The following is a 13,495-nucleotide window of genomic DNA, read 5'->3' on the forward strand; positions in this document are numbered from 1 at the left end:
ACGTTCTGAAAGCGCCAAGCCCCTCTGAGAAAAACTACACTGGCTCCCAATCAAAGAACGTATTGCTTTTAAAATCTGCACCCTGGCTCATAAAATTATCTACAGCTCAGCCCCGGGATACATGACAGACCTCATAGACCTACCAACCAGAAACGCAACAAGTTCAGCACGAACATTCCTAAATCTTCACTACCCAAACAGCAAAGGACTCAAATATAAATCAACGTATGCATCCAGCTTTTCCTATTTAAGCGCACAACTATGGAACACATTGCCAAAAATAGTAAAAACAACGTACGACCACCTAAATTTCTGGAAAGAACTAAAAACAATCCTGTTCAGAAAGGCATATCCCACCGACCCAACATAAAAGCCTGAGCACCTGCAACACAACAAAACCAAAAATCATAATGGACACTCCCAACGTCCCTCTTCCTTCCTAAATTCCCCTAATACCTACCTTACATGAACCTATTCTACTACAATAACACCTGTATTTGTTCATTCCGGAACTGGCGAATGCCACTACGGTACAATGTAAGCCACATTGAGCCTGCAAATAGGTGGGAAAATGTGGGATACAAATGTAACAAATAAAAAAATAAACAAACAAACTTCCTCATCAGTCCAACAAAGAAAATGCCCAACAATTTTTTGAATAAATACATTTTTAAACAAATTGTTGTCTAAAATTTACTTATCTTGAAAAATAAGATCCACAGTTTTCCTATGTACCTATGTGCCGTGACAGCCTACCTGTCCTGTTACAAATTTACAATCCAAATGTAAAGGAGAAATGAGGGGAAAAAAGCCTGATGTTCAAATAAGCTACATGACAATGAAAGTCATGATGACCCAAAAGAGGGAATATTCTCTATTAATCATAGGAAACAAGCTCCCAAAGAAGGTATCAACTGCAGTGTGTCAGAGAAAGTCAGACAACATTCTTTTAAAGGCAGTGGCATTAGTTTGGAGTCCTAAGGGTCAAGGGCTCAGATTAAGAATTTGTTTTGTAATGTTTTCTGAGATGTTTGTTCACATATTTACAAAGTTGTTTGTATGTATCCGAAGGAGAAGGGCTGTTGTGTGTGTGTGTGTGTGGGGGGGGGGGGGGGGGGTTGTGTATGGGAATGTATTTTGTTTCTTCTTTTTTTAAACATTAATATTAAAAAAAATTTTCAAATAAAAAAGGCAGTGGCATACCCATAAAACAATATAGATTAGACTACTCAGCCATAAGGCACTGGACTTAGAACATTTTTTTCTTAAAGAAAAGAGAATGTGTTAAAATATACTTTAAGGAGATATGGAACGATTAGCTCCCACAACTATAAAAAGGAAGCAGCATTTGGGCTTAAATGGTTGATAATTGAGAGATTGCTTTTAGCACAATAGAATTCTAAGTTTTAGAATTCTATGCTTGGGAAGTTTTGCACAACAATAGTCAGTATGACTCCTTTGAAAATACATATGTAGTTTGCTTATCTGAAATACATCATCAACCCATTAAATTCAATCTTCATCAAAAGAACCAATTTAGCTCATTTTTCGAAGTGGTCCAGAATAAGCCAATAGTGGTCCATCTAGCCCAGAGAGCAAGTCACCCCAGGAGTGGGGAGCAAACTCACCATGGACTCCTGCTGCTGTAAGCATACCCTCAAGGATTCTTCACATCATCCTAAGGTTAAAGTTCTTTTGAATTCAAGATGATAATTGAAGTAAATCTTTAAATCATTTTGATCAGCATCTATGAACTGGAATCTTAAATGTAATCACCACACGCTTCCCTTAATTTTAAAGGCACACTAATATAGTGGCTTGAATCGCTCACTATAGAACACTCCATGCTTTAACCAAATTCAGGGTGAAAACATTTTTCTACATTTAATTTCATTTTATGTAGACAGTTACATGGTCTGCTCAGAACTATAGATGTAAAATAGATCCAGCCAATAATTACTAATGAAGCTGCACAAGATGATCAGATCCTTTTTATTTTCCAAGCATAACTGTCTCAGCAGATGCAACTTCTCAGTATCGTAAGCACAGAGATGAGAACTTCAGCAACAGCTTTGGAATATGAATTTTAACTTGTTTTTATAAACATTTTTATTCAGTCTCGATTATAGCTCTTCAGTTAGACATTTGCTAAACACATAAAAGAGTCAATGAATTGCATATCTCAAAAAGCTGTTGCATATATTTAACTATTATCAGCCCATCCAGATTCTGTTGCTTTATTTTGTTGCTCAGCAAAAACCTTTACAATAGCTACACATATGCTATACACCTACCCTTCTCTTTGATAGTCCTCATCCAGATTTGACAAGAGTTGTGACCCTCCGACAGAGACGTCAATAGCTGCTAAGGGCAAATCTTGATACGCAAAATTAACAAGTTGTACAGGAGCTATGCTTTTGGCCTCTTCTTCTACTTGTTGCGAAATTATCTCAACTTCTGAAACACCACCTTCTATAGTAGGCCTAAAGAATAAAAATTGGAAAACATAAAATAAAAGAAAGCAGATTCTAAAACTCAAAATGATGAGGTATACTTTGCAGTAAGACAAGGGACATTTTCTATATAACAAGTATGAAACTTTTTCTAAACATTTATTCATTAAAGCCCTAAGGTATAAAATGCTAATTAATAAATACACCAGCATTCAAACTGATCTGGATTCTACAAATTTCATAATTGTGTGAAAATTTATGTACAGACATTTGGGTATTGCTATGCATAAAATTTCTGATTGAACTGAGCTGGAGTGCTATTGTGCATTTCAGCACTTTTCATATAACTGGAGTGCATGTGGCTTCAAGTTCCTAACTTTGCTTTCAACTGCCAAACCATTAACTTCTCCCAGCTCAAGGGCGGCCCAAGAAGAAGCCTTCCGAGCAGAGTGGCCGGCCAAGATGGCAGAGGCGAGCAACGGGGGATGGGCGTTTATGGCGGGAAAAACCGCCGCACCGGAGGAAGACCCGGGACACTGACCGGCCTCCAAACTGACACCCAACAAGGGCGAATCAGACTTTAAGACCCCCGCTCCCCGCTAGAAGTGCACACGTGGTCCGGGGAGCGATTATTCACGCCCTCGCCCTCCGACGCCATAGGCCACGTGGAGATCGATCGGGAAACCCCCTGCCCGCTATAAAAAGGTAAAAATTACCTGCTTCTCGCTCCGAGCTGTAACGACCTGGTGTCCCAGTGAGTAGCTGCAATAAACGTTTAAATAAACGTCGAAATAAACGCCCTTAAGGACGTTCAAAATTTTTTTTTTTTTTTTAACGGAGCCAGCGGGAGGGGGGAGAAAAGGAGGGACCTGGCGCCACCAGGTTTGCACTTGCTCAAGAAGAGCCCTCAACCCCAGGTACTCAACAAAACCTAAAAATTAGGCTTGGAGACCTAGCCAGAGCTGCTGCTGTGTGTGACCACCACCTGCTGAGATAGAGAACATACTGAGGAGTTTCCGGCAGCACATGACCACATATAGGGAGGCAAAAGCTTTGCTCTCTATCTCCACCTGCTGGTAGATGGACACAACCCACCAGTCTATGGACTGATCAGCATGATGATATGGAATCTTCAATTAAGTGCACCTCCTCATGTTCTATTTTAGGATACGCATATCTAGAAAATGTTTGAAAGACACTATTTAGCAAGCTCCAACTCTAGATATCACCTGAGTGTAGCTATAAAGCCAGTTAAATGTTCACACTTTACACAAACAAGTTGGGAAAGTGTACATATCTGCCTGTAATTTCTCCTTCCTGGGCAGCCGTCTATGGAACGCTCTCCCTAGACCTATCCGAGCAATCCATGACCACCTACCATTTAGAAAAGCACTAAAAACCCATCTATTCAAACAAGCCTACCCAAAAGACCCAGATTAATCTCTTGAACCAATCTACCTTACATATACTGAAGAGAAAACTACATTGACCCAGACCATCTCCCACCTTACCTTCCTCTCTCTATCACCTGTCTCTACCTACCTATCCATCCTATTACTACCCATCCATCCTATTATTATGTTATACTTAATTTCCTACTTTACATAACAAAATTCTGTGTTACCTATTACTATGTAAGCCGCATTGAGCCTGCTTTTAGTGAGAAAGTGCGGGATACAAATATAATAAATAAATGTAATGATATTCCAGCAGGCCAAAACAATGCTTGTAAAGAGCTGTAAGATTTGTGGAAGGAACAGGTCACCTAGAAAGTAAGGACAACCAGGCACCTCTTTTGGAACTATTTTATAAAGATAATATAGGAAGCCAGAGGGCGCCATGATGTCAGGAGGTTTGGCGTTCACTGAGGAACAACTTTTATAGCTTACAGGAACTGTGGGACACACTCCTGAACCCAGACTGGGACAATTATCTAGACAAATTTCAAATGTGGAGACGCCCCTTGCTGACACAAATCATCGCATGGGTGAACAGGAGCAGCGGGTTTTGGCTCTGGAAAACTCCTTTGTCTGAGGCAACTCTGGCTACACTGGAGAAGCAGGTTCATGAACAAGTGGCGAAAACAGATGACTTGGAAAATCAGTCGCAACGCAGCAACTTACGGATTATCGGGATTCCAGAAACTGGGGGGGGGGGGGGGGGGGGGTGATTGCTTCCTTCTATCTCAAAGCACTGGTTATCCACAGAGTTTGTGCTAATGGACCATGCGGGGCTCTTGTATCTGGAAAGGGATCACTGTGTAGGCCATATTCAAGATGGCAGACGGAGTCAGCGAGCGGTTCTCCTTAAAGTGCATCACTACATCCATAAGGTGGAGATTTTGCGTGGCTATAGGCAGAAGAGAGACACTCTACAACATGAAGGCCAATTATTCAGAATTTTCCAGGAATACTCTGTCTTTGCAAGAAAAAAGGTGCCAGTTTATTCCTCTTTGTGTGTATCTTCATCAGAAGCATATTAACTTTCTGCTTCTTTATCCCTTCTTAAGGTATTTACCAATGGTAGTTGGCATGTGTATGAAAACTTTGGTGAAGCACAAGCTTTTGTTACACAGCTTCAAAATACTTCATAGGAGGACACAAGAACTGGTATTCTAGCTTGGACTCTGATGTACCCATAACAGATTGAGCATTTACTATGTCTGAAACTATTTTTTTTTTAATTGTAATTATTCAATCATTACATTTATGCAATAAACATAAATCACACATTTCACACAAAAATATTACAAAAAATACATTTGAAGGGAAAAAGAAAGATTTCACTTTAGTCCACATTTGTTGATCCAAGAACAGGTAACACTTAACCTCAAATATTATCAAAGTAAACTACTTCCTACTATCAAGTAGACAGAACCAAGAATATCGCTAACCGGTATAACGCTATACAATCAAGAATTACTGCAGCTTTATTCTTTTGTTACTATAAATGCTTTTAACTTCTCTGGGTCAAAATAAACATAATTTACTGAATTCAAAGAAATACAACATTTACAGGGGAACCTTAATAAAAAGGTCCCTCCTATACGCAAAACCCTCTCTTTTAATAGCAAAAATTGCTTTCTCTTTCTTTGAGTTTCTCGAGCAAAATCCGGAAATACTTGAATTTTTGAGCCAAAGAATGGTGAATTAGTGTGGCGGAAATAGAGTTTAAAAATGTTATTGCGGTCTAATTGCAGAGCAAAAGTAACCAATAAAGTAGTTCTTTCAGTTATAGTCTCCAAAGAAGATTCTAGAAATTCTGTTATATTTAGATCAAGTTGGGGGTTGGCAGGTGCTGAGTTCCCTTGTATTCCTGAAATATACAATGCTTTAGTAATGGGAGGATATCCCTCAGAGGGTATACCTAATACTTCACTGAAATATTTTTTAAGCATGTCTACTGCTGGAACAAGAGGGCATTTAGGAAAGTTGAGGAAACGTAAATTATTACCGCTCATTTGATTTTCTAAATATTCCATTTTTCGTTGTTGGAGACTATCATTTCTCATCAATACATTCATTGAGGAATTAACTGTTTTTAATTCTTTATCCAAATTCTCCATTTTTGTAGCTTGTTCTGCATTTTTCAATTGCAAATCAATTTGTACCCTCTTTATATCCGCAACTTCACCACGCAAAGTACCTGAAATTTGCTGCAGGCTGACATTCAATCCTTGAATTGCTTCCCATAAAGATTCTAATGTAACGGTAGCAGGTTTTATAACTCCAAGACTCACGGGCACTTCGTCGGGATTTCTTCCAGACAGTGCAACTGTCGGAGCTGGTAAATTCACTGGCGTCGACGCGGCAGCAGGGTCTCCACACCCAGCCGCTGGGGACCAACTTCCGGATTCAGCGTGCTGTTCATTCGTGCCCGTCACATCTCGTCCTGATCTTGGAGGTGCCGTTACCGAGGGAGGACTTAAAGATACTCCCTCAGCGCTTAGGTCTTCTCGTTCTCCCGGACCGCCTGAAGTGAAAATTCCGGTTCCCAGCGGTTGGAGTCCCGATTCCTCCAACGTCAGCTGCCGCAAGACAAGGGGCTCAACCCTGCCTGTGGAGGTAGGCACTCTGGGTTTACCCTTCCTCTTTCCCATAATGGGTCTGAGAACGCTCAAATGAAGACGCTTTCGGTGGATTTCAGGAGCTCTTTCCCGCACGTCTACTCAGCAGCCATCTTGGATCAGTCCGTCTTAAACTACTTTATAATGTGTGTTGTGTTCTACCTATATCATCATTTTGCTGTGAAGCAATTAGTTACTCCTGCTTATCTTGTTCAAAATTTACATTTTGTATGAATCACCTTTAGGGCTGTGGGAGGGTGCAGGACCCCATTGCACACAGCATGGTTTTCATTTCCACTATGTTAACATGTGGAGGATTCTTTTGAGGTTACAAAGAGGAGGGTGGATGGGAGGCTCCAGTTAAAGGGATGTGTGCATGTATTATCTGGTTTGGGGAGAGGAGTGCGGGGAGTGGAGTTCAGTAGAAAGTGGGAGAATATACATGAGTTGCTCCTTTTCTGTATTTTCCTCTATTGGTTGGCCTGTTGGTTGTGCTCATTACTACAGAGAGTGGGGACAATTAGTTTCTCATTGCCTTGTTGGTGGGAGCAGCCACTATATTAATCCCCAGGGATGAGGGCTAGGCGCCCCTGCTTTTTGAAATTTGCGATATTCTTGGTTTGGATCCCTTGGTCGGTAGAAATTTCTGTGAGTAATACTTGTAAAATTGTATCCTGGAAGGATGGAGGCATAACTTCACCGATTAAGAGATCCACAATTTTAGAAGCCCTAAATCGGGGAGGGGGGGGGGGGGAATAGACAGATATCAATTTATTCAGGAGACACGGCTCACTGACGCCGAACACAAGAAGCTGCAAAGATCTTGGGTAGAAGAGGTTTCCTTCTGTATCTTCTGGAACCAGGAAGGGAGGTATAGCGGTCCTTCTTCCTAAAACCTTGGTGTATTTGGCTAAGGTGGTACTGGCAGACTCCCAGGGAGATTTCTATTATTGTAACTATGGGTGCAGAGAAGAGAATTCTATCTCCTTGGGATGTACAGGCCTACTCCCTTTGATCCTAAATTCTATCCTGAGTTATTGCATCGTCTTATTCCCTATTCAGATAAATAACTTATTGTAGTTGGGGACATGAATCTCATGATAGATCCTTTAATAGACACTAAGAGGGGCATAATCGAAAGGGACGTCATCGTTTCGATTTGGACATCCCGATCCAGGGGCGGGGAAACCCGTATTTTCAAAACAAGATGGACGTCCATCTTTTGTTTCGATAATACGGTTAGGGACGTCCAAATCCTTAAATGTGGTCATCCCTAGACTTGGTCATTTCTGATTTTCTGCGATAATCAAAACCAAGGACGTCCATGTCAGAAGCGACCAAATGGGAGGAGCCAGCATTTGTAGTGCACTGGTCCCACTGACATGCCAGGACACCAACTGGGCACCCTAGGGGGCACTGCAGTGGACTTCATAAATTGCTCCCAGGTACATAGCTCCCTTGTGTGCTGAGCCCCCCAAACCCCCCCATCCCCAACTGTACACCACTACCATAGCCCTTACAGGTGAAGGGGGGCACCTAGATGTGAGTACAGTGAGTTTGTGGTGGGGTTTGGAGGGCTCGCTGTTTCCTCCACAAACGTAACAGGTAGGGGGGAGGATGGGGCTGGGTCCGCCTGCCTGAAGGGCACTGCACCCACTAAATCTGCTCCAGGGACCTGCATACTGCTGTGATGGACTTGAGTATGAAATCTGAGGCTGGCAATCAATATTTTTAAAGATTTTTTTGAGGGTGGGAGGGGGTTAGTCACTAGGGGAGTAAGGGGAGGTCATCTGGTCAGTTCGGGCACCTTTTTGTGCCTTGGTCGTAAGAAAAACACGACCAGGTAAAGTCGTCCAAGTGTTCGTAAGGGCCATCCTTGTTTCTTTCAATTATGGTTTGAGGACATCCTAGTGTTAGGCACGCCCTAACGCTATGCCTCCGACACGCCCCATTGAACTTTGGCTGTCCCTGTGACGGAAATCAGTTAGGGACGTCCAAAATCGGCTTTCGATTATACCGATTTGGACGACCCTGTGAGAAGGACGCCCATCTTCCGATTTGAGTCGGGTAGAGGGGATTTCAGCTCTTTTACAAGTGCTCTCGACTTGGTTGACACCTGGCGCTTGCTTCACCCTTTGGAACTGGACTTCACATAGTTTGAGTGTATGGTACATTGTCGTATCTAGGTTATATTTTAGTCAAGAGCGACTTATTTGGTTCTGTTAATATGTGTCAGTTCAGTGCAATCTACAGTGATGGGGTAGAAATAATATCAGATCATGCAATGGTTAAGTTAGAGTTGGAGGCCCTGACACACTATCATGCTATCCCAGAATGGCGTTTTCACACTTATTTACTACATAACTCGGACTTTAGGGAATTTTTACATATGAAGGAGGAGGAATAACTTGCTTATAACTCTCAACACATAGACCAACCCCAAATGTTTTGGGATGCAGCAAAAGCAGTGATCCGTGGGGATATTATCACTTATACTAGTACATGATGGAGGAAATTAGCGGTGAGCATTATTCAATTGGAGCGTCAACTCCAATTGGCCCATAAGGCATATATCCATATTCCTACACAGGAGAACAAAGCTAATTTACTTTCGACTCAAACAAAACTAAATAATCTTATTCATGAGCAAACTCAGTGTAGCATGGTATACTGTAGATATAAATGTTCATAAATATGGTAACAAAGTAGGAAAACACCTAGCGAGAATGGTGCAGATTGGGGGGGGGGGGGGGGGTTCTTGAGCAGTAGTGGCTTTGAGGGACTCTTCTGGCGCTATTACAAATAAAAGTGATTGTATTGCAGATATCTTTTTGGCCCTCTTTTGTGCCCTATATTCATCTGCTGAAGGAGATCCTAGGAACCTGTCCTCGGCCTTTTTGGAAAACATGGATTTGACTCCGTTCACTCTGGAGGCAGTTCAAGCCTTAATTGCTCCCATTCAGGCTAAAGAGTTGCAGGAGGCAATCAAAGCTTTCAAAGTGCATTTTGCTCCAGAGTCAGACAGCTTTTCTTGGGCATTCTATAAAATTTAACCGGTGTCTCTTCTGGGACCCCTTTTGGCATTTTATCAAGCAATAGTAGAATCTAAGACTTTTCCTCGCTCGATAATATGGCCCATATCACTTTGATTCCTAACCAAATCTATTCATACTTTTTGGTCTTCACCGAGGAAGATTTGAGAGAGATAACGGTGCCAGAAACGGTATTCAAAGCTGACGAGTCGGAGAAACTGAATGAAATCTCTATAAACCTGGAAGATGTAATGGGGCAATTTGACAAACTGAAGAGTAGCAAATCACCAAGACCAGATGGTATTCATCTCAGAGTACTGATAGAACTGAAAAATGAACTTGTAGGCTATTGTTAGTAATATGTAATTTATCTTTAAAATCAAGCATGGGCACAGGAAGATTGGAAGGTGGCCAATGTAACGCCAATTTTAAAAAAAAAGGTTCCAGAGGTGATCCAGGAAATTATAGACTAGAGAGCCCGAAGTTGGTGCCAGGCAAAATGATAGAGACTAGTATAAAGAACAAAATTACAGAGCATTTTCAAAAGCATGGATTAATGAGACAAAGCCAACATGGATTTAGTGAAGGGAAATCTTGCCTTACCAATCTATTACATTTCTTTGAAGGAGTGAAAAAACATATGGATAAAGGTGAGCTGGTAGATGTATCTGGATTTTCAAAAGGCATTTGACAAAAGTACCTCATGAAAGACTCCAGAAGAAATTGGAGAGTCATGGGATAGGAGGTAGTGCTGTATTGTGGATTAAAAACTGGTTAAAAGATAGAAAACAGACAGTAGGGTTAAATGGTCAATATTCTCAATGGAGTAGGGTAGATAGTGGGGTTCTCCAGGGGTCTGTGTTGGGACTGCTGCTTTTTAATATATTTATAAATGATCTAGATATGGGAATAACTAGTGAGATAATTAAATTTGCCAACACAAATTTATTCAAAGTAGTTAAATTGCAAGAGGATTGTGAAAAATTGCAAGACAACCTTACGAGACTGGGCATCCAAATGGCAGATGATGTTGAATGTGAGTAAGTGCAAAGTGATGCATGTAAGAAGGAGGAACCCGAACTACAGCTACGTGATGCAAGGTTCCACGTTAGGAGTCACCGACCAGGAAAGGGATCTAGGTGTCATCGTTGAAACCCTCTGCTCAGTGAGTGGCGGAGGCTAAGAAAGCAAACAGAATGTTATATTAGGAAAGGAATGGAAAGATGAGGACATTATAATGCCTTTGTATAATTCTATGGTGTAACTGTACCTCGAATACTGTGTGAAATTCTGGTCATCGTATCTCAGAAAAAGATATAGTGGAATTAGAAAAGGTACAGAGAAGGGCAACGAAAATGATAAAGGGGATGGGACGACTTCCCTATGAGGAAAGGCTAAAGTGGCTAGGGCTCTTCAGCTTGGAGAAAAGATGGCCGAGGGGAGATATGATAGAGGTCTATAAATAATGAGTGGAGTGGAAAGGGTAGACGTAAATCGCTTGTCTACTCTTTCCAAAAATACTAGGACTAGGGGGCATGCAATGAAGCTACAAAGTACTACATTTAAAACAAATTGGAGAAATTATTTCTTCACTTAATGTGTAATTGAACTCTGGAATTCGTTGTCAGAGAATGTAGTAAAAGCAGTTAGCTCAGCAGAGTTTAAAATAGGTTTGGTAGCTTCCTAAACGAAAAGACCGCAAGCCATTATTTAAATGGACTTGGGGAAAATCCACTATTTATTTCTAGGAGAAGCAGCATAAAATATATTATACTGTTTTGGGATCTTACCAGGTATTCTTAACCTGGATTGGCCACTATTGGAAACAAGATGTTGGGCTTGTTGGACCTTTGGTCTGTCCCAGTATGGCAATACTTATGTATTTATATACTTATTGGTTTAATTTTATGAATAAACCAAAGGAAGAGGACGATTCCTACAGGCTGATATCTTTATTGAATGTAAATAATATAAAATTGTTGGTGAAGATCTTGGCTAACAGGCTTGCTTCCCACCTTCCCTTCCTACTTGGCAAGGAAGAGACAGGGTTTGTTGATAAGGAAACTTTTTAATGGCCATGGCCTATTGCAGGCTGCATAATCTTCCAGCATTGGCAGTTAGCTTACACACAGAAAAAGCTTTTGATACAGTATTATGGTCACACTTGTTTAATGTCCTCTCCCGGGTGGGTATTTGTGGGTGATTTTATGATGCAATTGCTACCTTATACTGTGATCCCCAAGCGCAAATTTTGGTTAATGGAAAGCGAACGGTTTCCTAATTCAATGTGGCACCCGCCAGGGCTATCCCCTTTCCCCACTATTATTTGTGTCGAGCATAGAACCATTGCTTTATCAGATTGCTCTCAATTCTGCCTTAGCAGGGGTAAACCTGGGTGGGCATGAGGTGAAGGCTTTAACATTCGCGGATGATCTATTTGTCATGTTGCTAGATTTTCCCCCCTCCCATCGTTGTCTCAGTTGCTATGTATTATGAAGGACTATGGGAAGATTTCCAGGTTTAAGGTGAGTAGCCGTGTTAGCCCACTTTTAAAGATAATCAATAGAAACAGAAAAAGGTATCATCTTATTCTCTTTTCCATGTTTTACTTTATTCTATTTCTATTGATTACCAGGTTTAAGTTAAATCTTAATAAATCATGGGTTATGCCAATACTGCCAGACGTTAGAGACCAGTGGAGGGGAGATTTCCCGCTCACCTGGGACATGACATTCTTGAAATACTTGGGAATATATCTCCCCGAACACTTGTCTGCTTTTGACTCCTGACTTGTAACTTTTATCTTATCCTTATGTGTCTTTCTGTCTGTCCTTCCCTTATCTTTTTTGGTCCTGTCTGTTTGTCCTGATTTAGATTGTAAGCTCTTTTGAGCAGGGACTGTTTTCTTCATGTTCAATTGTAAAGCGCTGCGTACGACTGGTAGCGCTATAGAAGTGATTTATAGTAGTAGTATAGTAGTTTGTACTCGGTCAATATTCCCCCTTTGTTGGAGGATACCGCTTGCAAATTGCACTTACGGGTCGCAAGCCCTCTTTCATTGTGGGGCCACATTTGTTTATTTATCATGATGCTGGCACCCCGATGGCTTTATCTGTTTCAGCTTTTCCCCTTTTTCTTGGGATTCAAGAAGAATGTTTGTTGAATTGGCTTTTGCAGTGCTATCTGTGGGGCAGTAAAAAAAACCTTGATTGTTGATGGAAGTGTTGCAAAAGCCTAAATTACATGGGGGAATGGGTCTCCTTAATGTCAGATACTTGGTGGTAGCCAGTGGCATTAGACACATCCATGATTGGCTTTGAGAAACAAGCCAATTTTCTGTCACTTTATTGGAGGTAGGGTTGGTTCCCTGGATCCATGAGTCATACTTTACATGGTACGTGGCCCTCGTCTGCGGGTATATTTAAACATTACCAAGTGTTTGGGACTGGTAGGTGTATGTGGCACTGGCTCTGTCATCATTTCGGCTATTTGGTGTCAGTGACCCCCCCCCCCTATATGTCTATTTGTGATAATCCAGTGATCCCCCCGGGGTAGGTTCCAGGAATCTTTTTTCAATGGGCTGCTAAAGGTCTTAAATATGTCTATGTGAACATAGAAAAACACAATCTCCGCAAGTTGAAAGCAGCCAGGGATACAGTCTCAGATGATGTATAAAGGTCCTCTTTTAGTAAATGAGTTCAAACCAATGTAGTTCAAATCAACTCGACACGGCCGTGTTTCGGCCAATTGGCCTGCCTCAGGAGTTTTAATATTCTTTGGGAATGGTCTGTGAAGGTGAAGTATATAATCTGATACCAAACAAAGTACGCGATTCTTGTTCTTTCCTCAGCTCTACCGGCAGCTGGCCCACTCCTAACCGGCACATGCACGTGCAGTGAGTAAATCAACCGGATGACGATTGGAGAAAGAGTACAGAGACTGGT

At 41.4% G+C, this 13,495-nt stretch overlaps 1 protein-coding gene across 1 annotated transcript in view; it reads right to left on the reverse strand.

Annotated features, from left to right (window-relative positions):
- Positions 1–13,495, reverse strand: part of TMEM266 (transmembrane protein 266) — a 252,753-nt gene that overhangs the window by 179,206 nt on the left and 60,052 nt on the right. The window contains exon 3 of the mRNA XM_030187354.1: positions 2,295–2,483. Within this exon, the coding sequence (XP_030043214.1) occupies positions 2,295–2,483 (189 nt within the window). The remainder of the gene's footprint in view (positions 1–2,294; positions 2,484–13,495) is intronic.

The sequence above is a fragment of the Microcaecilia unicolor genome, chromosome 1 (assembly GCF_901765095.1).
Source record: "Microcaecilia unicolor chromosome 1, aMicUni1.1, whole genome shotgun sequence".
NCBI lineage: Eukaryota > Metazoa > Chordata > Amphibia > Gymnophiona > Siphonopidae > Microcaecilia > Microcaecilia unicolor.